At 62.2% G+C, this 24,110-nt stretch overlaps 3 protein-coding genes across 21 annotated transcripts; 1 reads left to right on the top strand and 2 right to left on the bottom strand.

Moving 5' to 3' along the window:
• Positions 1 to 4,049: 4,049 nt before the first annotated feature.
• Positions 4,050 to 7,894, bottom strand: RFNG (RFNG O-fucosylpeptide 3-beta-N-acetylglucosaminyltransferase). 7 transcript variants are annotated; one of them, XM_025363836.1, is made up of 8 exons: positions 7,560 to 7,894; positions 7,356 to 7,401; positions 6,726 to 6,831; positions 6,466 to 6,619; positions 5,998 to 6,086; positions 5,757 to 5,922; positions 5,107 to 5,192; positions 4,050 to 4,977 (listed from the first exon to the last, which is right to left on the bottom strand). In XM_025363836.1, exons 1-8 carry the CDS (start codon positions 7,824 to 7,826, stop codon positions 4,896 to 4,898), a joined length of 996 nt encoding a protein of 331 aa, XP_025219621.1. In that variant the 5' UTR covers positions 7,827 to 7,894; the 3' UTR covers positions 4,050 to 4,895. The 7 variants fall into 7 exon arrangements, 3 of the variants coding, with proteins under 3 accessions (XP_025219621.1, XP_025219619.1, XP_025219620.1); XM_025363834.1 differs by having other exon boundaries at positions 4,050 to 4,853; positions 7,080 to 7,401; XM_025363835.1 differs by having other exon boundaries at positions 7,080 to 7,401.
• On the top strand, positions 7,894 to 13,480 carry GPS1 (G protein pathway suppressor 1). 12 transcript variants are annotated; one of them, XM_025363830.1, is made up of 14 exons: positions 7,894 to 8,024; positions 8,316 to 8,519; positions 9,319 to 9,411; positions 9,905 to 10,086; positions 10,517 to 10,829; positions 10,912 to 10,989; positions 11,190 to 11,250; positions 11,762 to 11,847; positions 12,024 to 12,118; positions 12,299 to 12,404; positions 12,484 to 12,564; positions 12,642 to 12,779; positions 12,853 to 12,987; positions 13,062 to 13,480. In XM_025363830.1, the coding sequence occupies exons 1-14, from the start codon at positions 7,992 to 7,994 to the stop codon at positions 13,134 to 13,136; spliced, it is 1,680 nt and encodes a 559-aa protein (XP_025219615.1). In that variant the 5' UTR covers positions 7,894 to 7,991; the 3' UTR covers positions 13,137 to 13,480. The 12 variants fall into 12 exon arrangements, with proteins under 12 accessions (XP_025219615.1, XP_025219616.1, XP_025219604.1 ...); XM_025363819.1 differs by having other exon boundaries at positions 7,931 to 8,024; positions 10,529 to 10,829; XM_025363820.1 differs by having other exon boundaries at positions 7,931 to 8,024; positions 10,529 to 10,829; positions 11,193 to 11,250.
• Positions 13,481 to 13,841: 361 nt separating this feature from the next.
• On the bottom strand, positions 13,842 to 22,529 carry DUS1L (dihydrouridine synthase 1 like). 2 transcript variants are annotated; one of them, XM_025363833.1, is made up of 14 exons: positions 22,261 to 22,529; positions 21,446 to 21,692; positions 20,753 to 20,861; positions 20,103 to 20,153; positions 19,178 to 19,290; positions 17,935 to 18,017; positions 17,589 to 17,692; positions 17,181 to 17,325; positions 16,838 to 16,934; positions 16,674 to 16,756; positions 15,917 to 16,062; positions 14,731 to 14,768; positions 14,302 to 14,377; positions 13,842 to 14,216 (listed from the first exon to the last, which is right to left on the bottom strand). In XM_025363833.1, the coding sequence occupies exons 2-14, from the start codon at positions 21,680 to 21,682 to the stop codon at positions 14,077 to 14,079; spliced, it is 1,422 nt and encodes a 473-aa protein (XP_025219618.1). In that variant the 5' UTR covers positions 21,683 to 21,692; positions 22,261 to 22,529; the 3' UTR covers positions 13,842 to 14,076. The 2 variants fall into 2 exon arrangements, with proteins under 2 accessions (XP_025219618.1, XP_025219617.1); XM_025363832.1 differs by having other exon boundaries at positions 16,674 to 16,934; positions 21,446 to 22,353.
• Positions 22,530 to 24,110: the final 1,581 nt, after the last annotated feature.

Below are 24,110 nucleotides of genomic sequence, written 5' to 3' on the forward strand. Positions count from 1 at the left end.
TCTCCTGCCTCAGCCTCCCGAGTAGCTGGGACTACAGGTGCCCGCCACTTCACCCGGCTAGTTTTTTGTATTTTTAGTAGAGACGGGGTTTCACTGTGTTAGCCAGGATGGTCTCGATCTCCTAACCTCATGATCCACCTGTCTCGGCCTCCCAAAGTGCTGGGATTACAGGCTTGAGCCACCGTGCCCAGCCAAGATTTTCTTTTTTAATACAGGCGTTTGCAGCCAAAATTTCCTTGGAAGTTCTGCTTTTGCTGTATCCCATACGCGCCTGTGTTTTTGTTCTCATCACCTCAGAGGGTTTTCTATTTTTTCTTGTCCCATTTTCTTTGACCCATTTGTTATTTAGGAGCAGGTTGGTTAATTTTCACACATTTGTGAATCTCCTAATTTCCTTTTCATTATTATTATTATTTTTTTAAAAAACAGAGTCTCACTCTGTCTCCCAGGCTGGAGTGCATTGGCCCGATCTTGGCTCACTGCAAGCTCCGCCTCCCGGGTTCACGCCATTCTCCTGCCTCAGCCTTCCAAGTAGCTGGGACTACAGGCGCCACCACCATGCCCGGTTAATTTTTTTGTATTTTTAGTAGAGATGGGTTTCACCGTGTTAGCCAGGATGGTCTCGATCTCCTGACCTCATGATCCGCCCGCCTCAGCCTCCCAAAGTGCTGAAATTACAGGCGTGAGCCATCGTGCCCAGTTTTTTTTTTTAGACCGAGTTTCACTCTTATCACCCAGGCTGGAGTGCAATGGTGCAATCTTACCTCACCGTAACCCCCATCTCCTGGGTTTAAGTGATTCTTGTGCCTCAGCCTCCTGAGTAGCTGGGATTACAGACGCCTGGCTAATTTTTGTATTTTTAGTAGAGACAGGGTTTCACCATGCTTGGCCAGGCTGGTCTCAAACTGCTGACCTCAGATGACACGACCACCTCTGCCTCCCAAAGTGCTGGGATTACAGGAATGAGCCACTGCACCCAGCCAGTTCTTCTTTAAATGTTTGGTAGAATTCAGGAGGTTTTTGATTACTGACAAGGCTGGAGTGCAGTGGCACCATCACAGCTCACTGTAGCCTCAACTTCATGGGCTGAAGCCATCCTCCTGCCTCAGCCTTCTGAGTAGCTAGGATTTCATGTACACACCACTGTGCCTAATTATCAAATTTTTTTTTTGGTAAAGATAGGGTCTTGCTAAATTGCCCAGGTTGTGTTCAGGTGATCCTCCCATCTCAGCCTTGCAAAGTGCTGGGATTATAAGCATGAACCACCATGCCTAGCCTCTTTTTCAATTATTATTTTATTATTTTTAAAATTTTTTGTGGGTACATAGGAGGTATATTTATGGGGTACCTGGGATGTTTTGATACAGGCGTGTAGTGTGACAGGCATACATCACAGAGAATGGGTGTCACCCCCTCAAGCATGTATACTCATTTTAGTATTATTATTATTTTTTATTATTATTTATTTTTTTTGAGACAGAGTCTCGCTCTGTTGCCCAGGCTGGAGTGCACTGGCCGGATCTCAGCTCACTGCAAGCTCCGCCTCCCGGGTTCACGCCATTCTCCTGCCTCAGCCTCCCGAGTAGCTGGGACTACAGGCGCCCGCCACCACGCCCAGCTAATTTTTTGTATTTTTAGTAGAGGTGGGGTTTCACCGGGTTCACCAGGATGGTCTTGATCTCCTGACCTTGTGATCTACCTGCCTCATGATCTACCTGCCTCAGCCTCCCAAAGTGCTGGGATTACAGGCGTGAGCCACCGCGCCTGGCCTATTTTGGTATTATTTTTAAGCTGTTCCACGCAGAGCAGGGCTATGCCACAGGCAGTGTGGTCCAGAGTAGCCTTGGTTTTTTTTTTTTTTGAGTCAGAGTCTCGCTCTGTCGCCCAGGCCGGAGTGCAGTGGCCAGATCTCAGCTCACTGCAAGCTCCGCCTCCCGGGTTCACACCATCCTCCCGAGTAGCCCGGACTACAGGCGCCTGCCACCTCGCCCGGCTAGTTTTTTGTATTTTTTAGTAGAGACGGCGTTTCACCATGTTAGCCAGGATGGTCTCGATCTCCTGACCTCGTGATCCGCCCGTCTCGGCCTCCCAAAGTGCAGGGATTACAGGCTTGAGCCACCGTGCCCGGCCGCCTTGTTTTTTAATGTAAAGTTTGCGACTACAAATAACTCCATTAGCAAAACGGCATCTCCTAAATTTTAAGTTCTCACCCTTGTCCGTGCTGTCCCTCTGCAGCTGAAGCCAACTGGGTCCAGCAGGGACTTGGGCCTGGGACAGCCAGAGTCTCTTCCCAGAACATCAAGTCTGGGACTGGCCCTGCCCGGGAATGGTTATCTGAATGAAAGCGGAAAACTGCTAGTTTGAAATGTCTATAAACATAACCCAACAATACAAAAGGGAGCAGCGTAACTGATCGTTTAGGAGAAAAGACTCAGGACCTCGTGGACCTGAACTTAGACAAAAAAAAAAAAGGAGAGGAAAACGAAGCACGGTGACCTCCTGGACTGGGCACCGTGCAACCTTCGAGTGTGGCTTAAACATGAACGACCATCTCCTTTCAGGTAGACAGCAATAACATGCTTTAGGTTTTAAGACTAGTGTTGGCCGGGCGCGGTGGCTCAAGCCTGTAATCCCAGCACTTTGGGAGGCTGAGGCGGGTGGATCACAAGGTCAGGAGATCGAGACTATCCTGGCTAACATGGTGAAACCCCGTCTCTACTAAAAATACAAAAACCTAGCCGGGCGCGGTGGCGGGCGCCTGTAGTCCCAGCTACTCGGGAGGCTGAGGCGGGAGAATGGCGTGAACCCGGGGGGCGGAGCTTGCAGTGAGCCGAGATCGCGCCACTGCACTCCAGCCTGGGAGACACAGTGAGACTCCGTCTCAAAAAAAAAAAAAAAAAAAAAAAAAAAAGACTAGTGTTGACGGAGTTGAGGTAAAACGGATACATTATTTTCTCAGAGGAGCTGCAAGCTGGACTCTTGGAAAGCACGTGTCCACCAAGATTTGCTAGAGCCTCATGCCCTGGAAAAACCCACTCGGAGCACTTTGTCCCTAGACACCCTTTCTGGTGGCGCGAACGCACTCTAGTCCACGTTCCCCACACTCCAAGGACACCGGGCCCGTGTGGCACAGGCTTGGGAGGGAGGGAGGGCCACGAGGTCAGAGGAAGACGAGTGTGCAACACCCAAACCCCGCATCCAGGGGAGCCAGCGTGCGGGACCCGAGGCCATGCGGCCAGACGCCCACCACGGACACAGGGGATACCTTCTCTTGGGGCATCCACAATTCCGCAGCAACTTTCAAAAATTCGCTATTTTCTCGCTTCTGTTGAAATGCAGGTTTTGGACTTGCTGAAATTCACCCCTGACACTTGTTCTGAGCCCCAGAATTCCTCTCCCAGCCCAGAGCCTGCAGTGGACAAAGCCAGGCGCCTGGGCTTTTGGCAGTCCCAGGCCCTGAGGACCCAATCATGATTAACCTCATGTCTCCTTGGGGTGCCTTCTACTCCAGGCTGAGCATGAACAAATGAGACAGAAACCAGCCAACTCCACACGGGTTATGTGGGGCCTCCTCTCTGCCCTCCACACACCCACGCACAAGTGCACACACCCACGCATGCAGACACTGCCACGCACATACCCACTGATGCACACAGACACACACATGGGTAGGTACTCACCTATATGCACGTACACACCCGCTCTTCATGTGTCCACTCAGCCTTGTGTACACGGCCATGCACACCCACCCTCATACACACCCACGTGCACCTGGCTCCACACAACACACATGAGAAGGCAAACATGACGCTCAGGAAGGCGGCCTCTCAGGGCAGCGTCCAGTGTCCATCTCTCCCGGCAGGACCCCCACATGCCACCCCTGCTGGAGGCTTTGGCTTCCAAAGAAGAATCTAGTAGGTTCAAGGCTGGGTGGGCAGGATGGCAAGGATATAGCCCTGCCTGGGACAGAGCCTTCCTGGGGGAGGAGGGGGCACGGCAGGGACCGAGGAGAGCTGGGCTGGTGGGTGATTAAGACAGGAGCCGTGTGGAGTAAGAACAAAGCCTTTACTCAGGCTCGGCAACAGCAAAGCAGGAGGGGGAGGGGAGGTGACGGCCCCTGGCCCGTTTCCCTCCAGGGAAGGCAGCAGGTGGGGAGGTGGGTCTGCTGGGATGGGCGGGTCAGGGGCAGTCTCACCCCAGGGGGCCCCAAACAAAAGGCTCCTGCTGTGGATGGGCCCAGGCACAGTGGGGCAGGAGCATGACCCAGGAAGGAGCCTGAGCCACAAGTCAGAGCAGAGAAAACACCTCTGTGGTCCCAGTCAAGAGGCTCCGAACGAGGCACCTGGGCTGGGAGCAAAGCTCTGGCTGAAAGCATGACCTTCCCGGGCCTGAGTCCCACTGCGGTGCCCGGCTGTGCACCCAGCCTGCAGCAGAGAGGGCAGCATCCCCCACAAAGCCTGCCAGGCTAAGCCCTTGCAATGGCTGTGGCTGGGCCAGGACCTTGATCTGGAGCCTGCTCCTTGGCACCTAGCCAGCCTGGCACCCGCCTTCAGCAACAGGTAATGGAGCCTGGATGGCAGCTCCCTCCCAGGTGCCCAGGTGCTGGGGTGGACGCCTGTTGCCGTGGGATCAACCCTGAGGCTGGGTTAGTGGGAGGGGCACTGCGGCCCCGGCCCTCAGCCTGGCTGTCTTTGTTCTCCCAAAACACCCATCACTGCAGTCCACCAGGGGCTGGGAGACGGGGGCTGCAGGCTATAGCGCCAGAGGGTGTGCCAGGTGCTTGCATCTCACTGGTATGGCCATGGCACCTGAGGGAGTCCACTGAGGCCATGGGGGGCTCCAGCTCCCTGCACCTGGGACAGAGTGAGGCAGCCCTGGGTCAGGGATGGTTGGTGTCACCGAGAGATCGGGGCACCCTGCTTCTGCCTGGGACACCAGTCCGTGTCTGGGTAGAGAAGGCAGTGGACAGACTTAAACCTGGGGAGGGAAGAAGTGGGAGTCAGGGCTGTGGGTGGAGAGAGCACTGGGGGTCAGGGCTGTGGGTGGGCGTGCTGATGCCAGAGCCCCTGTGGGGCTGAGGGCCTGCCCATACCACTGCCCACTCACCGTGTGGGGTCCTGCTGCACGCTGAAGCCTCCAGCCACGTTCACCACGTTATGTGGGTTCTCAGGACCCCCATAGCTCAAGGTAACCTGGGAGAGAACGGTGTGGGCAGAGAGTGTGGCCTGGTCTGGTCTCGGGCCACGCTTCCCCTGGCCAGGAGCCCTGCTATAGCCCCCTTGCCCACCCACTTCTCCCCAAGTCCTCGGGGAGGCCAGGCTTGGGAACAGCATTGAAGGGTGCCATGAGCTGAGTGGGGGACACCTCAGGCGGAGCCTGGGGGACAGAAGCGAGGGATCTGAAACCTCCAGAGCAAAGCTGACCCTCATTCCGTCCCTGCTCCACGTGACGGGACCTGCTCGAGTCCCCATCACCACACAGACCACGCCCACTGCCCAGCTGGCGTGGGGCCTCCCTGGCCCGAGAACTGTGCTTCTCCCCTCGTTCCTCCACCCCAGACACCACACCCACACCCCTTCTGTACCTGAAGACCCTGTATCCAGCAGACCAAGGGGCCTTTCCAGGGTGCACCCCCAGCCACATGCAAATCCCACCTGCCTGCTCAGCCGGGCATCAGGCCAGGGCAGTGGGGCCCCTGGGGGAGTCAGGGTGAGGCAAAGCCCACGTGGCAGAAGGACGCAGAGTGGCGCCGGTACCTGCTGGAGCAAGGTGTCTGGCGGTAGCCTCTGCAGGTTCTCCAAGTGGGAGTGGAAAAGGGGGCTGTGCAGCAGGCGGGCGCCCAGAAGCCCCTCCACGATGTAGCCCACCGTGCAGTCATCCGGCAGCCGCACCTGCTCAGCCGTGCTCATGAAGCTGCCCAGGCTGGGGGGAGGCCGGTCAGCAGCTTTCAGGTCTCAGCCTCCGCCTCCCAGCCCAGGCAGCTGAACCCCCACTCACCTGGCCCACGGGCTCATCTTGAGGGCGAGGCCTCTGCTGAGGCAGAACCCGGCTCCACCAGTAGCAAACCAGAACTTGACCGTGGTCACCTGGGGATGGGGCGCCAGTCAGAGCTTCCGGGGCAGAGCTTCTCACCCCTGACTCTTCATGGGACTCCCCAGGCATCTTTCTTAAGCTGCCCCTTAGGAGATCCCACTCAGGTAACAGAAGTTTCCTGGGGTAAGAGGGGCCGGGGGCTTCTGCAGGCCATTGATCCGTGGCCTGCAGACCCTCCCCACCTGGTCCAGACACCCCCTCTCTGCCCAGTACAATGAGGGCCTCCTGGCCTGCTCCTGAAACACCACGTGCAAACCACCTGGGTGGATCAGCTTCGGCCCCCAGCGCTATGCCCTTCTCAAGCCAGCTTTCCACGCCCTCTGCTGTGCCTCCTGGGCTGGCATCAAGAAAGGAATCTGCTCTGGCACTCACAGTTCTGCCACCCTGGACCCTCTCAGTGGCCTCGATGGGGTGGTCCAGGCTGGGCCGCCCCAGATAGACGTCCTGGCTGGGTGAGAAGCTGGAGAGCAGGTGCAGGAGGCTGCTGGGGTTCACATAATTGTCATCGTCCACGTGGCAAAACCACCTGTGGGCGAGGGGAGTCCTGGGCATGAGGGCCTGGCACAGCTGGACAGGAGGTCCCCACCCAGCTTGGCTCTGGGCTCGCCGTGGGTCGGGTCAGTGCCGCGTACTTGCGCCCAGACTCGATGAACTTGTCGTACTCCACAGACATCTTGCAGCAGAGGGCCTGGCGGGTGCGCACGGCGGAGCAGTTGGTGTTGATGACACGGCCACCACCTGCGAGTCGGAGACGGGGGAAGCACGCAGGTAGAGGCTGGCACAGGAGTCAGGATAAGGCCTGTGCCCCACCTGCCCCCAAGGGCCAGAGCATCATGTGGCTGTCTGACATGCCTGGACTCCTTGCCTGGGTCCAACCACAGCCCTAGCCCTCACGGGCTGACCCTGCTGGTGCCCCCGAGGCTGAAGCAGACGCCATCAGTTGGGATCTCTTGAAAGGAAACAGGACGGAGGCAGCTCGTCCTGACCTGGCCTGGAAGGGCGGATTCCCTGCTGGGGCTTCTTCAGGGGACGTGGCACTAGCCCCACGCCCTGGGAAGCAGCCAGTGTGAGAGGCTGGTGGGCAGCAGAGCTTGGCTGGCAGGGTGTGCCCTCCGCAGGCCGTGTGACCTGGGCAGCGTCGTGGCCTACCCGGGCCTCCGGAGCCTCAACAGAGAGGGGCACCCACAGCAGCGCAGTGGCCGCGGCTCCGGGGTCTCGGGGGCCAGGTCCCGCGGGCGCCGGGGCTGGGGGACACTCACCACCCTGGAGCTCGAGCTCAGGGTCGTCCCCGTCGGTGAAGATGAACGTCTGGGGGGAGAAACAACCTATGAGGCGTCGGGGGCGCTGCCCAGGCTGGGGACCGACCCGCCCCGCGCGGAGCCTCCGGGGGCTCGGGCCGGGCCTAGACCCTGGACCCCGGGGAGGGTGGGCGTGGGGCTCGCCGTTGCGATCGGGGTCCGGCGCACCTGCCGGCGGGCCCGGGAGATCCAGGTGTGCAGCAGCAGTCGCAGGCGCGGCCCGTGGTTCTTCCGGGTGGTCTTGACGGCTATAAAGACGTCGTCTGGCCGCAGGCTGGGGGCGGCGGGCCGGGACGGGGGCGCGCGCGGGGCCGGGGCGGGGGTCCGGGCCGGGCCGGGCGCGCGGGGCAGCGGCAGCGGCAGTAGCAGCAGCGCGGCCAGGGCCGCGGCCAGCGCGAGGCAGGCCCGGCACAGCGCCCCACGCGCGCGGCTCATGCGGCCGCCGGGACCCCCGGCGCCGGGAGACGAGAACTGGGCCGGAGCCGTGGGTGGGCGGCGGCCCCTTTAAGAACGCAGCGGTCCTGCCCCGCCCCGCGCCCCGGAAGCGACGGCTCCGCTGCCCCGGAAGTGGACGGCACGCCGCGGCGCGGTGGGTGCAAGATGCCGCTGCCGGTTCAGGTGTTTAACTTGCAGGTAACGAGCCGAAGCCGCGCCAGGCCTCCGCGCCCCCGCGCCCCCCGCCGCTGGGGCCGGGCTGAGGTCGAGCAGGGGCGCGGGGCCTGCGCCAGGAGTCGACCGGGCGCGCTCCGTGCGGGGTCTCCGCGGGCAGCGCGCGTCGGGGGCTGCAGGGCCGAGGGCGCGTCTCCGCCGTGGCTGCGCGCTGCGGTCGGGGGCCGCCGGGCCGCGCCCGCCCCGCCTCCCCTCCCAGCAGCTCACGGGAGAGGTTCCCGGCCGCCCCGACGCTAACGCTCTTTCTCCCTTCAGCAGCCAGCCAGCTCTGTGTCAGGGTCGGGGGGTGCAGAAAGTCAGGACAGAATGAGGGATAGCTCGGCCCCCAGCTCGGCCTCCTCGTCAGTGACAGATCTGTACTGCACCCCTCACAGCAGTAGGTCAGACCTCCTCCTGCCCGGTACGGCCGGGGACTTCAGCCTGAGCGCCAGCCTGTCGGCCTGTACGCTGCTCTACGAGGTACCTTCCAGGACAGGGACCCCCGAGCGAGGGAGGGGGGAGCAGGGCCCCGGCCGCCCCTGCTGTGGCTGGGCCCCTGCTGCTCTGCCGGCCGAGGACAGGGACGCAGTGCCAAGCGCAGGAGGGGAGGGTGCCCCGGTGGGCCCGGGGCCTGCGGAGGGAGCCGAGCTCTTGGTGCTTTTCCCAAAGGAGCGCGGGAGGCCCACGGGTCCGGTGGGTGCCCGGCATGGCGGCTTTTCCAGCCTGCTTTAAGCCGAGGTCCTGGCTCCTCTGTGTCTCCCAGCTGGGGGCCGTGGGGCTCCCTGAGATGACTCTTTTCCCCTTCTCCCAACCCTGTGGCGTGATTCTCAGCCCAGTATTGCTGCTCCGGACAGATTCCGGGGGCTGGTCCTCCTGCCTCCTGGGGTTGAGGTGGCGTCCCGTTCTTCTCCGTGGCTTGGAGGAAACTGCATCAGGATGGTGGCTGGGAACGTGTAGGGGCTCTCGGTCCCTGTGTAGTTGGTTGTCCCGTGTCTGCTTTCTGGCTTTCAGAGACGAGCGACTAGAATCAGGCGAGGGGTTTCTGCTTCTGAGCCTTAGAGTCTTGTGAGGAGACCCCTCCCTGAATGTGGTGGCACAGGAGCCTGGCTGGGGGCGAGGGTGACTGGGAGGGCACGCCTGGGGGACAGCAGCGGCGGGAGTGTGGTCCGATTGGCCTGGAAGATCTCGGGCGGAGCTGACCTCAGAGAAGAGTGCGGGTCTCTCGCCCTCCTGGGGCAGTCCCCAGGACGAGGTGCCAGGTGCCTGGCCCATGTTGCAGGGGGCTGTGGAGCCCATGCAGATCGACGTGGACCCCCAGGAAGACCCGCAGAATGCACCCGACGTCAACTACGTGGTGGAGAACCCCAGCCTGGTACGGAGCCCAGTGGGGGAACCTTGGGTGTCTCAGTCCTACTGAGGGGTCCAGGCAGACTCCCCACTGCAGCCTGCACAGCAGGTAGAATGATCCTTCTCAGTGATCTCTGTTCTCTTTTCCTGATCCAAAAACCATCAGGATTTCTGATTGCTCACTCATGTGAGGCTTGTAGCCCAGCTTCAGACACTGCTGATGGAGAAGCCAGGGCAGGTCTCCTCCCCGCTCAGCCTAGCGACCAGCAGTCAGTGTCCCTTCCCGAAACCCCCCCAGTGCAGAGCCCCACTCCCAAGGCTCCTACCGCAGGCCCACCCCAGGGGTCTCTGCAGGGCCTGGACCAGCAGTCAGTCTCGCACCCCCATGCCCGGTTCCGGTTATGGGCCCAGGGTGACATTCTGGCCAGGACAGTCAGGCCCCGACTCCTGACCCTCAGGGCCTGGGGCCAGGGTCCCGCCTCACACCCTGCCTGACCCTGGTGTGCACCCGCTCCCAGGATCTGGAGCAGTACGCAGCCAGTTACAGCGGCCTGATGCGCATCGAACGGCTGCAGTTCATTGCTGATCACTGCCCCACGCTGCGGGTGGAGGCCCTGAAGATGGCCCTGTCCTTCGTGCAGAGAACCTTTAATGTGGACATGTATGAGGAAATCCACCGCAAGCTCTCAGAGGCCACCAGGTGAGGCCAGGGGCTTGGTAAGAGAAAGTAGAGGCCACCAAGGGAGCAGGTGCCTGGGGCTGGGCCCCCTTCCTGTGTCCTGCAACTCCCACCCCTGCGCTGGGAAGTTGGGCAGGTAGATTTCTCGCTGTCTCTTGGCCAGGAGTAGAAGTGCCCTGTGTGTGTGCACGCAGGGATTTGATTCCAAGGGGAGCTGTTGGAGACTGTGGCTCAGGGGCTGCCTCCCTGCTGGCTTCCCCACCTGGCTGCAGGCTCCTGGGGGCAGCAGTTCTCTCTGTGTCCCTGGTGCAGACTGGTCCCTGGAGGTGGGGTTTGAGGCTAGTGGGAGGTGCCCACCTGTGTGCCAGTTGGGCCTTTGAGGGCAGCCTGAGATTGGCGGCTTCCTCCCCTCCTCCCTGGCCCCTGTGACCGTCACCATCCTGATGGCCAGGTCCTCTCTCAGGGAGCTGCAGAACGCACCCGACGCCATCCCTGAGAGTGGCGTGGAGCCCCCACCCCTGGACACGGCCTGGGTGGAGGCCACGCGGAAGAAGGCCCTGCTGAAGCTGGAGAAGCTGGACACGGACCTGAAGAACTACAAAGGCAACTCCATCAAGGAGAGCATCCGGCGCGGCCACGACGACCTGGGCGACCACTACCTGGACTGTGGGGACCTCAGCAACGCCCTCAAGTGCTACTCCCGGGCCCGGGACTACTGCACCAGCGCCAAGCACGTCATCAACATGTGCCTCAACGTCATCAAGGTCGGCCTGCCTGGGCTGGGGGCAGCATGGCTGGGCCATCGGAGCGCCTAGGCTCACTTGGCCCTGCCCCCTTGTCCACCAGGTCAGCGTCTACTTACAGAATTGGTCTCATGTGCTTAGCTATGTCAGCAAGGCTGAGTCTACCCCGGAGATTGCTGAGGTACGGGCCACCTCCTCAGAGACCTTGCCCCAGGATTGCTGACCACTGCTGGCCCCTCCTATCCTCCCCCACCTCATTCTCCCCCACCTCATTCTCCCCCAAATCTGAATCTGCCTTCATCCCCTCTCTGTCTGGGGGCTGGGCATCGAGCTCCAGGAAATGTGGGGCGTGGGCCTCACGCATGTGGCTTCCCCCAACAGCAGCGAGGAGAGCGTGACAGCCAGACCCAGGCCATCCTCACCAAGCTCAAGTGTGCCGCAGGTGAGGGCCTGGGTCATGCCCAGCTGGCCCCACGTTCAATGTGTGTTGCTCTTCCAGCCCAGGGCAGTAGGCTGGTCCCTGCCTCAGCCAGGGAAACCTTCCCTGGCAGGGCGCAGGATGTTGTGGGGCACATGTGCGGGTGTAGGTGGCGCCTAAAGTCTGCCCTGGGGAAGCCAGTGGGTGATGTGTGGTTAGGGTCTGGCTGCTGTCACTGTGGGCCTGAGGCAGGTCTGCCAGCCCGAGCTGCTCTGAGCCCGGGTGTCCTTTGCAGCCATGCTAGCACCTAAAGCTTCCTTGCACGCCTGGCTTCGGGGAACCTGCTTGGCACTGGCGGGGCTGTTTCCACGCATGATTAGGGTATCTGTGCCCAGCACTGAGGAACAGCTCCTGGGGCAGGAGAGGCCAGCGAGCCGGCTGGTGGTCGCGTTCTCCCTGGTGTCCAGGCTTTAGCAGTTTCCCCAGGCTCTGGGTCTCACCCCCTCTCCCTGCTGCCCCCGGCTCCCTCCACTAGGTTTGGCGGAGCTGGCCGCCAGGAAGTACAAGCAGGCTGCCAAGTGCCTCCTGCTGGCTTCCTTTGATCACTGCGACTTCCCTGAGGTGAGGAGCCCTCTTGGGGACTTGGGAGGCAGAGCACGGGTTCATGGGTTGGGCTGCTTTTGTAGGAGGGTGAGGTTTCTCACAAACGGGGTCTTAGGCGTTCTCTGAGTGGGTGATGGGCAGGCAGGGGTGGCCTGGCCCTTCACTTTCTTTGACACCAGGTCTCTGCTCCTCAGCTGCTGTCCCCCAGCAACGTGGCCATCTACGGTGGCCTGTGCGCCTTGGCTACCTTTGACCGGCAGGAGCTGCAGCGCAACGTCATCTCCAGTAGGTGGGTGCCCTGGTCCGGCAGTCCCTGTCCCTCTCCACGGCTGCCGCTTTGGCCTTGCACGTCCCGGACCCCTGGCCCTGCCGTTTCCTCAGGTGTTTTGTCTGGGGACTGGTGTAACCACTGGCCACTTGGAGGGAGGGGCAGGCAGAGGACAGAGCTCTGAGGGGTCTGCCTCGCCAGCTCCTTCAAGTTGTTCTTGGAGCTGGAGCCGCAGGTCCGAGACATCATCTTCAAATTCTACGAGTCCAAGTACGCCTCATGCCTCAAGATGCTGGATGAGATGAAGGTGGGGTCCTGCCTGGGGTGGGGGTGAGGTGGGGCTCTGCCTGGCCCCCCGTCCTGGTCCTCACCAGCCTCTTCCCTAGGACAACCTGCTCCTGGACATGTATTTGGCTCCCCACGTCAGGACCCTGTACACCCAGATTCGCAACCGTGCCCTCATCCAGGTAATGTGGGGGTCAGGCTGGCACACGGCAGGTGGGCATACAGGGGGCTGTGGAGCTGACTTCCCTCCGCCCTGCAGTATTTCAGCCCCTACGTGTCAGCCGACATGCATAGGATGGCGGCGGCCTTCAACACCACAGTGGCTGCCCTGGAGGACGAGCTGACACAGCTAATCCTGGAGGGGTTGATCAGTGCCCGCGTGGACTCGCACAGCAAGGTGGCTGTGGGCTGCAGGGTGGTGGGGGCAGCTGGGGGTGAGCCTGGGCCCCGCTGAGCCTGTGCCTGCACAGATCCTCTACGCCCGGGATGTGGATCAGCGCAGCACCACCTTTGAGAAGTCTCTGCTGATGGGCAAGGAGTTCCAGCGCCGCGCCAAGGCCATGATGCTGCGGGCAGCTGTGCTCCGCAACCAGATCCACGTCAAGGTGGGCAGGCGTCAGTGGGCGGGTGCACAGCGTGTGGGGCCTGGTGGCTGAACTGCTGCTTGTCTCCCCTGCAGTCCCCGCCCAGAGAAGGGAGCCAGGGGGAGCTGACTCCAGCCAACAGCCAGTCTCGGATGAGCACCAACATGTGAGGGGTGGATCTTGGCCTCCAGGACATCTGCACCCCCTCCCCATCTCCACGGATCTCCTGACTTCCAGGCGGCTCAGTGCTGCCTGCAGCCCAGCTAAGAGGCCTGGCCACTGGGTGCCCCCCAGCCTGCATGCCCTTGCTGGGGCTGGGGAGGCAGGCAGCTGCTAGTTGTGGCCCTTCCTGGAAGGAGAGGCCTGCAGGGCTCGACCCTGTGGGTTTCTGTCCCCAGGGAGCAGACTGTGCGGCACCCAGGCGCAGTGGCACCACTTCCCAGACCCCTCCTGTTCCCGCTTTGGTCAGGTGCAGACAAGTGGGCAGTATCCATTAAAAAGCAGACTGAGTGTTGCCCTTGGCTGTTCTTAATTCCTGAGGGCTGTCTCCCTGGGGCTGGGCTTGGAGGCAGGGCCTGGTGAGACAAATGGGCAGCCTGGCCCGCGGGCTCAATAGCCCCCAGCAGCGGCCACTGTGGCCCACAGGCTGTGCTTCCAAGGCTGTGCGGCATCAGGAAGCTCCCAGAGGCTCTGGCCACTTGCCTATGGAGGCGCCTAGGGACCTAAGCCCCCACTTTCCTCTGCACAGATGCCCATGCGCTGCCTTCACTTAGTCGTATCCAGTTGTTCAGAAGCCCCCACTAGCCCCAACCGCACCTGCCCCGGCTCGTGCCTCCGTGGGTCTGGGGGGCGGTGGTCACAGGCTGTGGGCTCTTGCATCTTTGAAATGATTTATTGTTCGCTTTTGCACACGCGTGCTGAGGACAGGGCAGGTCCAGCCTGGGGCCTGCTCCCCACTGCAGCATCTCCAGGCCCCAGAGTGGGCCGAAGGGGGGCATGGGCGTGTCTTTCCACATTAAGTAGCAGGAGATTCCCTGAGTAAAAGGCGTTTCCTTAAGTAGGACGTGTCCAGGCTCCAGCAGCAGTCCTGGGGGTGGGGGTTCTGGGCCTTCAGGCCAGGGCACTGCCCATAACTTCGGAGAAGCCACCTGGTGTTCCGGGTGCTGCTGGCTGAGGCTCCTGCAGCCCAGGCTGGGCCTCTTTCCAGGCCAGAGACTTCTCCAGTTTGGTTTTAAAAAGCAATCCGTGACCTGGCAGAGCGAGTGAGAGGAGTCGGGGGTCAGGAGGCGGAGGGGCCTGTTTGCCTGCTGCGGGGCGGGGGGCAGGCGCCCTCACCTGGGCAGTCCGCAGTCTCTTTGGAGGCTCGCTTCTTGCAGCAGCCGCGGCACAGGCTGAACACACATCTGTTGCCCTGGGCACAGGAAAGCTTGGGAGCTTGTGGCCAGCACCACTCCTGGGGCCAGGCTGGCCAGCAGGCGAGCAGCCCCGCTGGGAAAGTCTCTGCCAGATGCCCACAGCCTGGATGTAGCCCTGGGGACCGCCCCCAAGCCAGGTGCCTCTCCCTCACCCAACCACCCAGACTTATTCCCACTCCAGTCCTAGGCAGGGGCTTGGCTGGAAGCAAGGAGCCGTCCTGAGGCATCCATGCCACCTTGGGCCACACTGCAAACCCAGCTGGGCGGGCACCAGACCTGCTACCCCGAGTGCGGAGACCACCCTGCCCACCCACCAGAGCTGAAGCCTCAGTGGCCGGAACCCGCTCACCTTTGGGTTTCCACACTGGTCACACTTTGCATATTTTGCTAGGAAAAGAACAAAAGGGTGCTGGTGAGTGAGGGCCGGGGTGGCCTGGCTGTGGGGGCTGCCCCGTCTGCCTGCATGGAGCCTGCTGACAGCGTCTGTGCCAGCTGTGGCCAGCCAGGCCAGGAGGCTCAGGGAGGGCATAGGATACAGGCTGGCCACATCTGCTTTTCCTTCTGCGAGCAATGGGTGAGGGGATGCGGGGGGCACCACCCTGCAAGAAACGGACACGAAACAGGTGGTCTGGGGGGCCCCAGCAGGACAAGCAGCCTCATCTGTCCCACCCCCAGGCAGGGACAAGGGGAGTTGTTTTCCCGCCCACAGGGTCCAAGGGGCGTTCCATGCCCTTCAGTTCCAGGTCTCCCAAGCAAAAGGGCCAAGAAGGGTCAAATCAAGAATTCAACCCAAAGACTGACTTCCTGCCTCTCCCAGCTGCCTCATGCGGTGGCCTAGGGGGCAGTGTGGCAGGCGGGGACTGCTGGCACCAGGCTGACGTGGCAGCTGCTTGTGGACTGGCCAGCGCCCCGGGGGTTACATGGGAAGGTTTCAGGGTCATCGCTGGTCTTCCCTGCAGCTTGTAAAGCTGTCAGAGAAATCTGGGAGGCTGCCACCTGCTGAGGGCCCAGATGAGCTGGCCCAGGATACGGCACAGGGGTCTCAGGGGAGACGGCACTGGGCTGAGGCCTTGCCGCTGGTGGCCAAGAGGAGAGGGGTGAGCAGCCTCATCCCATCTCTCTCCCAGCCCACCCTGCTGGCACCTTTGGCCCAGCACACACTCGCGGGGACCCCAGCCTCCCTCTCAGGCGTCCTGTGTGAGGCTGGGCAGGGACAGCTGCAGGGACCCGAGGCCCTGAGCTGTAGACGAGCCCCTCGGTGGCCACCTGGGTGGCACCTGGCTGAGGGGCTTGTCCCACAGCCCCATCTGACTCACTGAGCCCATGTCCCACATGCCTGGGCTGTGGCCTGCACAGGTTCCCTGTGCTCAGGCCCCAAGTCTGGCTGACCACTCTGCCAAGGCCCCCAGGCATCTGCTTCCAGCTCTGGGCCTTGAGCCTTGCTGACCGCAAGTATAGGTTCCTGTCACTGGCAACAGGGAGGATGGGGGTGATGAAGAGGCTCTCTCAGGCCCATCAGCAGAAGCAGCACTTACGCTTCAGAGAGGGGTCGAAGGTCTTGTGGGGGTTCCTCAGCTGCTTCTTCTGCTTGTTCTTGGACAGGACTTCCGTGCCACACTCCTCCTCCTCCAGGGCCCGCTTGCTGCGTGCACCCGCCCTCTCCTTGCTCCCCTCCCTGGGCCTGAGGGGAGGACAGCGGGCAGAGCCCAAGGACACCTTGAGAGGCCAGCAGCCACAGCCACATGGGCCTGAGCCCGGGTGGGGCCCCAGGGTGAGGAGGCGCCAGGCGGCCATGGTGAGTGCTGTTGCTGTGAGGAGCATGGGCAGTGCGCAGCCCACTCAGAAGTGGCCACTAGGGAGTCTGGGGCCTCCGAGATGGAGTCCACAGCTCGGGCAGCCCCGAGCTCTGAGCCACCAGCTCCAGGCAGGGCTGTGGCCACAGATGGCCTCACCTCTGAGAACCCAGCAGAAGCTGGGGTCAAGCTACTGACCCATGGGCAACTCCAGGATCAGAGGAGCTCAGAGAAGTATCTTATGGAAGAAAATATTTAAAATCCCAGTGTCCACTGAGGGAGGACACAGCTGAGTCACCAGCACCCGCCACCTAGGACACTGAGGGGCACATGGCAGGTGTGTGCTGCTTGGAGCTAAAGCCTCCCTCCTCCTTTCCCTCGGGCAGGAGCTGACTGGCCATAATGGTTGAGGACAAGCGGCGCAGGCGCAGCACTGTGGGCACAGGGTAGAGCCCACACCTTGGCACACATCACTGCCCAGGGCTGGCTGGGCTCTCACCCCGGCCGGATGTAGGGCTGGCAGATCCAGTGGAAGGGCAAGTCGCCGGTGGGCTTCGCTCCCTCCTGCCTGGATATCTCCTCCTGCAAAAGCCCAAGGCCCTGGTCATGGCCCCTGGCCCTCACCCCCCGCAAGGCCAGGCTCCCACCAGCCCCAGCGCCTGCCTGACACCGCAGCTTCAGCTCCTGGCTCACGGCAGCGATGCCCTCCAGGGTCTTCACCTTGGCCAGCTCCTCTCGCAGCTGCTGGTACACCTGCAGCCTGAGACAGAGGCCCCGTCATGCAGGCTGGGCTCCCGGCTCCACCATCAGGCCCCAGGCTGAGCACTGGGCACACAGGGACCCGTGTCTCTTCTTGTCCAACTCCACTCCTAAGTCACCCCAGCCCCTCAAGACCTGACTTAGCAGCAAGTTGTGTGTTAAAACCTGCTAAATGCCCCAGGTGGGCTCTGACGGTATCTGCCTGGGCAACCCCCCAACGTGGCTTCCGCCTTAGGGGGCGACTCACGTGTGGTGCCACAGCTTGAAGAGGTGGGCCCGGACATAGGACAGCGGGCAGGGGTGCTCTCGCACGATGTCCAGGTATTCCTCGGCCAGCTCCCACACTGCAGGGCTCCGGCCCTCAAACAGAGCGGGGTTGTGCAGGTTGCCCTCTGTGGGAGGAAGGGGAGGAAGGACGCCTCATGGGCTGCTCCAGGTGGATGGCATAGGAAAGCCTTGGACACTCAGGACACCCTCCTGTGCCACCTCACAAGGGACAAGGCCAGGTCAGGCCCCTCAGAGCAGACTGGGATTGATGAACACCATCTGCGAACAGCGCGGTGGGGAGGGCAGTAGGCATTGGGAAGGACCGACCTGGGTGGTGGCATCAGGCCTTGTGCATGGGGCCCCAGCTGCTGTCCCGGGCCCTGCCCACCTGCGCTCATGACGCCCTGCACACCCGTGTCCCGGAGGCAGCGCTCCACATCCTGCAGGCACTGGATGTTCCCATTAGCAAACACAGGGATGGCCACAGCCTTCCTGTTGACAGAGAAACACCTGTCCCTCCACCTGCCCAGCACACCACCAGGCCCCGGACAGCCCCGGCTCCATCCTGGCAGGGAGCTTCTGCTCCCAGGCGATGCTGCCCCCAGCCACGGCCCTAGCCCCCTCAGTGGTCATGGGCGTCCGGTGAGCCGAGCACCCTGCGGTGTGGAGCTTGGACCCTCTAGCAAAGCCCCAAGGACTGAGGGCTGTGTCACCCACCGCCCACATCCACTCACCGCACGGCCTTGATGTGCTCCCAGGATGCTGCACCTGACAGGGGCCCTTTCTGCTCCTTGGTGCGCCCGTGCACCGTCAGCAACTAGGACAGACCAGCCGTCGCTTGACCCCTCCAAGCCCCCTCCCCCCCTCAGAGCCCCTTCCGCCCCTCCAGGCCCCTCTGCCCCTCCAAGCCCCCTCCACCCCGCAGAGCCCCCTCCGCCCCTCCATGCCCCCTCTGCCCCCGCTCCACCCCTCTGAGTCCCCTTCACCCCTCCATGCCCCCTCTGCCTCCGCTCCACCCCTCTGAGCCCCCTCCACCCCTCCATGCCCCCTCTGCCCCCGCTCCACCCCTCTGAGCCCCCTCCATCCCTCCATGCCCCCTCTGCCTCCGCTCCACCCCTCTGAGCCCCCTCTGTGCCCCCTCTGCCTCTCAGAGTCCCCTGTGCCCGTCCGTGCCCCCTTCACCCCCACTCCACCCCTCCGAGCCCCCTCTGCCCCTCCAAGCCCTGTGCCCCATGCCCGACTCCGGGGACCTTTCCCTCACCATCACAGCTCCTGAAGCAGGGCTGAGGAAAGACCATCTGGGGCCTGCCCCAAAGGCTCTGCACTCTGTGGGAGCCTCAGGCTGCATGTGCTGCCCAGGCCCATGCAAGAGTCAGGCCAGGAAGTGGCAGCATCCCCACTGCCCAAGGCCAAAGGTGTGGAGGGACTAGCTCCAGGCTGGTGGGGCACAGGGGGAAAGTGGGGCCTGGGCCCAGCAGCCCCTGTGCAAGCTCATCCCGGGGTCACCAGGGTTGCTGTCTGCCTTCAGAAGGTTGAGTGTCTTGAGGGGCACCCCTGGAGACAGCAGCCCATCCAGGCCTGCCCCAGGCCAGGCTCGGTGTGCAGGGGACCCAGGCAGGGGAGCAGCTCTGCTGACAGCCTGTTGGCCCCTTCCTGACCCTCTAGGGAGACTGGATGCTGAGTATCCCCAAAGGAGGCCCTGCCGGCCTCTGTGACACTAGGAACATGGTAGAGATGCTGACATTACTCTATCCACAGGGACAAAACTCTGGAGCCAGGAAAGCAGTTTCTGTTGCGAAGGCCTGGGCTTGGGGTGGTGGCACTCAGGTCAGTGGGGGCAGGCCAGTCAGGAGGGCCACTGCCCCCATGAGGCCGACAGTGCACAGTGTCTGAGTGGACACAGGAAGAGCCTCAGCTGTGTCCTCTGCGCAAAGGCCCAGCCAAGGCCCACGACACCCCCGCGAGACCAGGGCTCACCTGGCAACCGGCCTTCTCCAGCATCTGGGCGTACCTCACGGTCTTGTCAATCTCCGGGAAGACACGGATTTTGCACGTGACAGGAACAGAGAGTTTCTCGTGGGCCAGCAAAACTGGGGAGAAGACAGGCAGCTTCCGAGGGGGCCATGGTGTTCCCACTTTAGCGGCCAAGCCCCAGAGCCCAGGGCCCCGCAGATAGCGGAGTCCAGGCAGCTTTGCTGGGAGGTTGGGAGGCAGCCTGGGCCACCATCTGGGTGTCTCCCTCAGGTTGCTGGGCAGGCTCCCTCCGCTATTCCCCCAGCCCTCCCAAGTTCAAACAAGCAGGGCTGAGGCCAGCTTTATCTCCCAGGACATCTGGGGCTGGGCCTGAGCAAGGACTCTGTCCTGGCACCTACTGTCTGTTTTTTGTTTTTTTTTTTTTTTTTTTTGAGACGGAGTCTCGCTCCGTCGCCCAGGCTGGAGTGCAGTGGCCGGATCTCAGCTCACTGCAAGCTCCGCCTCCCCGGTTCACGCCATTCTCCGGCCTCAGCCTCCCGAGTAGCTGGGACTACAGGCGCCCGCCACCTCGCCCGGCTAGTTTTTTGTATTTCTTAATAGAGACGGGGTTTCACCGTGTTAGCCAGGATGGTCTCGATCTCCTGACCTCGTGATCCGCCCGTCTCGGCCTCCCAAAGTGCTGGGATTACAGGCTTGAGCCACCGCGCCCGGCCTACTGTCTGGTTTTAAGGGGTGGGTGGCACAGGACAGGCAACTTCACAGCCACCTCCTTCCAGCAGAAAGGCTGCTTTGAGCAGGAAGCCCCAGGGTGATGCTGAGAGCTCCTGCCAACGCCTGTCCTCTCCTAAGCCCCAACCAAGTGGACAGTGCCCATGTGTCCCTCTCGAGGGTCTCTGGGGGTCCTTCACCACCCACCCAGCCAACTCACTCATTCTTTGGAGCAGGTCCCACTCATCCTGCAGGAAGGCACCATAGTGACCTGCAAAGAGCAAGCATGGCCTGGCTGGCACCTGTGTTAAGGCTGGTGGAGCCGAGGCCTTGCACCCCCTCTGCACCCTCTCCTCCATCCATGCAGGCCAGAAGCTGCCGGACGCAGGTCCCCAGAACCAGCAGTGTCTCTAGTTGGGGCAGTGGGACAGTCAGAGCAGTGGTTTGTCGGCATCAGATTCAGGGGCTCTATTTGCCCAGCTGCCTAAGCTCAGAAGGTGCTGAATGGAACCCCCACCGCCCCACGGTCTGGGACCAAGTAACACCTCCTCAGGGGCCCAGTGAGGTAGACAGGCTCAGCCCCACACACAGCAGTGCAAGCGGGTGGCGGGGACCCTGTATCAGCAATCATGTTTATGCAGAGGGAGCTCCCTGAGGGAAGGGAGAGCCAGTAGGGCTCAGCCCCCAGCCCCGAAGGCCTGAGGACAGCCACCCTCCGGAGGCAGAGCACAGAGGACGGCTGGCTCCAGCCTGAGCCACTGTCACGACAGAGGCAAGGCCTGCCATCCTCCAAGCTCACCACACCTGGGGCTGCACTGAGCTGGCTCTGGCCCCTGCCCCGGGTGCCCCCATGCTCCACATGGAGCTCACCTCTCTTGGCTATCATCTGTGGGCAGCCCAAGTTCAGGTCAATGGCGTCACAGTAATCCTGAGCCAGGAGAGCCGCCTGAACAAACACTTCCGGGTCATTGGCACAGAACTGGAGAAGACGCAGGAGTCAGCGATGCACCCAGCCAGGCGCTAGTCCCTTGCTGCCCAGCCCTACGAGAGGTCCAGTGTGACCCCAGGAGGGTGTGGGCCCAGGTTCACCGCAGGAGGGTGCCCTGTCCTGCGAAGGCTTACACTATGACAAAGCCAGGAGGAGTCCCCAAACCACCCGGATTTACAGATTTTCTGAACTGTGGCAGAAGCCACAATCACTGACTTCTGAAGAGCACAGCCATCTCTACTCGTTCTGAAGGGGGAGTGTGAGTGGGAGAAGCAGCAATCCAGAGGCCCCAGCAGGGCTGCGAACCTCACGGCACCCCAGCTGCCTCCGCCAGCTCCTAGAGAATAGGGTTGGATTCTGGGAGGTGCACCTGGCAGCCCTGGCTCCACCACAGGAATCACTGCTGTGGCCATGTGGACTCTACACGCCTGGTGCCACCTTCTCCCTCTCCTCCTGGAACTGAGCTGTCTGGAAAGGCTGAAAGTGATGTCCGGCCACAGAGGGAAGGGTTTTCCCCCAGGCATTCCAGGGCCCGGGACCCAACCGCTGCCGCCGCCACAGCCCCTCCCGCGCACCTGCACGATGAGGGGCCGGTCCTCGGGGCACACCTCGCAGTACAGGTTCTCCTTCCGGTAGTTGGCGTCGCGGACGAAGACCTGGGCGTGCAGCATGGGCGTGTAGCAGAGCTGGGCTCCGTGGCGCCGGCTCAGCAGCCTCCAGGCCAGCTCGCTCTGGTCCACCATGGGGGCCACCACGTGGCGGGCGCCACGCAGGGTGCGGCTCCAGAACTCGAAGCCCTGCAGCTTTGGCATCGTCTCCAGGCTGGGGGAGAGGCGCAGACGGGGGGCTCGGCCAGGCCCAACGAGGGGCTTAAGACTCAACTCAGAGGCAGCGGTCAGTCTCTAAGGCCGCTCCGGTACCACCGTTGGTCACACGCAGGGGCACTCAAGGCGGGGTCGGTGCAGGCTGGAGAAAGGCCACTCCAGTGCCGCCACCTCCTAGCGGACCTCGGGGCAGCCGCTGGACCCCTGGACCTTGACCCTCCCTGGGGAGCGAGACTCGATGTCGGCCTGGTAGGAGTGGCGTGAAGGGGGAAGACACCGTGACGCCAGCGTCCCCACGGGCCTGGCCCCGATCAGGCCGCCCTGCGGTGAAGTTCGGACCCCGGCAGGGTCACGCCGCGGCCGGGCCCTGCGAGGACCCCCGGCCCCTTCCCGGGAGAACTGGCCCCGCGCCAGGCCAGGGGAAGGGCAGAGCTTCCCTCTCCGCAGGCGGCCCGGCTGGCTCGAAACGCCACAGGGGCGCCCCTCGCGAGACTCGGCCAGAGCCACGCGGCGGCCAGCGTTCGCGATGTGAAGTGACAGGAACCCACACGCCTACGCGTCCTCACCGCGCGAGGGCCCCGCCGTGTCCGCCAAGCGCCTTTGGCTCCGAGGGCGCCGGGAGCCGGTGTCCCGGGCCCGCCCCGCTCCGGCCTCGCCGCCGCCCGGGGCCCCTGCCGCTCCCGGGCCGCCGCGAACGCGCGCACAGCGCCGGGGCCGCCGCCGGGCCGCAGCCGGGCCCAGGGCTCCGCGCCGCCACCGGAAGGTGCCCCGTCCTGCGCGGTCCGGGCGGCCCACGGTGCGGCGGGAAACGCGTTCCCCGGAAACCGCGCCCGGCTCCGAGGGGACCGGCGACGAGAGGTCGCGGCGCGGGGTCGGAGGTCAGAGGACGAGGTCGACACCGTGCCCGTCAGGCCGTGGCTAGAGAGGGGTCGGGACTCGCCGGGACTCACCGACAGCTCGCTGGAAACGAGGCACCGGCTGTGTGGAAATTGGGCCTCGCTGAGGCGCACATAAGGCCCGGGCCGCGGGTAGACCGTGGGCGCTGAGGCCCAGCGCTGCCCAACCCCCGAGTTCGAATTCGGGGCTTCATCCGGTTCTCGCCTAAAGCGGCCCCAGAGCCCTGCCTCGAACCCACGCACCTGCCGCCTCGGAAAGCCGCTCCGTTGCGGAAAATCGACCTCCAGGGACCCTCCTTGCCCGCCCTGGGTTTCCGCAGCCGCCAACCTTTCATCGACTTTCCTCCACCCCGTGGACCCTCCTTGGGTTATTTCGAGCTGTGGGGACCCACTCGGAACCCCAGAGTGGATGTGAAGGTTATTTTAAACTGAAGGCATTTGAGACCCGACAGATGCAAAAGGAAGCTTTGTCAGAGCTCTCCATATCTGAGAGCGAAGTCGAAAGTTGAACCAGAACATTCAGTACATAAAACATGGGAAACCAAAATCTCTTGGGCCCCCAGAATCACTAAGGAAAGCTCAGGCTGGAAGCTGCTCAGGGCAAACCTGCGTCCCGCTCTGTTCAGAGTCACCCTCTGCTCACTGATAGAGGCACATCTGACCGCCTCCTTTGAAAAGCCTCATCAGGAGGTTGGGCGCGGTGGTGCACATTGAGACCAGGAGTTCGAGACCAGCCTGGCTAACACCGTGAAACCCCGTCTCTAGTAAAAATGCAAAACTAGCCAGGCGTGGTGGTGTGCGCCTGTAGTCCCAGCTACTCGGGAGGCTGAGGCAGGAGAATCGCTTGAACCCGGGAGGCGGAGGTTGCAGTGAGCCGAGATCATGCCATTGCACTCCAGCCTGGCGACAGAGCAAGACTGATCAAAAGGGAAAAGAAAAAAAGAAGGCTAATCAGAAAGTCAAAACATTGTAACCATTTGTGTATCACCTATCTGTGCCCAGGAAGCTCCCTCCCCCATGGCTTTTGCTTTAAGTTGTCCCACCTTTCCAGACCGAACCAATATTTTTTTTTTTTTTGAGACGGAGGCTTGCTTTCTGACCCAGGCTGGAATGCGGTGGCGCGATCTTGGCTCATTGCAACCTCCGCCTGCCGGGCTCAAGCGATTCTCCTGCCTCAGCCTCCTAAATAGCTGGGATTACAGGCACCCACCAACACACCCAGCTAATTTTTGTATTTTAAGTAGAGACGGGGTTTCACCACGTTGGCTAGGCTGGTCTGGAACTCCTGACATGAGGTGATCCGCCCGCCTCAGCCTCCCACAGTGCTGGGGTTACAGGCGTAAGCCACCGCTGCTGGCTGCAGTGTTTATCTCACATGTATGATTGATGTCTCACGTCTCCCTAACACGTATAAAACCAAGCTGTGCTCCGACCGCCTCAGGCACACGTCGGGACCTCCTGGGGCTGTGTCACGGGCACGGCCTCAACCTCGGCAAAATAAACTTTCTAAATTAACTGAG

This window comes from Theropithecus gelada, chromosome 16, assembly GCF_003255815.1.
Source record: "Theropithecus gelada isolate Dixy chromosome 16, Tgel_1.0, whole genome shotgun sequence".
NCBI classification, from domain to species: Eukaryota; Metazoa; Chordata; class Mammalia; order Primates; family Cercopithecidae; genus Theropithecus; species Theropithecus gelada.

Excerpts from the sequence above, each read along its gene's own strand:
- RFNG (XM_025363834.1), bottom strand. The coding sequence starts at position 7,826 with ATGAGCCGCGCGCGTGGGGCGCTGTGCCGGGCCTGCCTCGCGCTGGCC. Across the intron at positions 6,087-6,465 it reads GGGTCCAGGGTGGCAGAACT|GTGACCACGGTCAAGTTCTG; the intron begins GTGAGTGCCAGA and ends CCCCATCCCCAG. Across the intron at positions 4,854-5,106 it reads GTGCAGCAGGACCCCACACG|GTGCAGGGAGCTGGAGCCCC; the intron begins GTGAGTGGGCAG and ends ACTCTGTCCCAG.
- GPS1 (XM_025363830.1), top strand. The coding sequence starts at position 7,992 with ATGCCGCTGCCGGTTCAGGTGTTTAACTTGCAG. Across the intron at positions 11,251-11,761 it reads CAAGCTCAAGTGTGCCGCAG|GTTTGGCGGAGCTGGCCGCC; the intron begins GTGAGGGCCTGG and ends TCCCTCCACTAG. Across the intron at positions 12,565-12,641 it reads GCAACCGTGCCCTCATCCAG|TATTTCAGCCCCTACGTGTC; the intron begins GTAATGTGGGGG and ends TCCGCCCTGCAG.
- DUS1L (XM_025363832.1), bottom strand. The coding sequence starts at position 21,682 with ATGCCAAAGCTGCAGGGCTTCGAGTTCTGGAGCCGCACCCTGCGTGGC. Across the intron at positions 20,862-21,445 it reads ACCGGCCCCTCATCGTGCAG|TTCTGTGCCAATGACCCGGA; the intron begins GTGCGCGGGAGG and ends CGTCTTCTCCAG. Across the intron at positions 17,326-17,588 it reads GCAGGGCGTCATGAGCGCAG|AGGGCAACCTGCACAACCCC; the intron begins GTGGGCAGGGCC and ends TTCCTCCCACAG.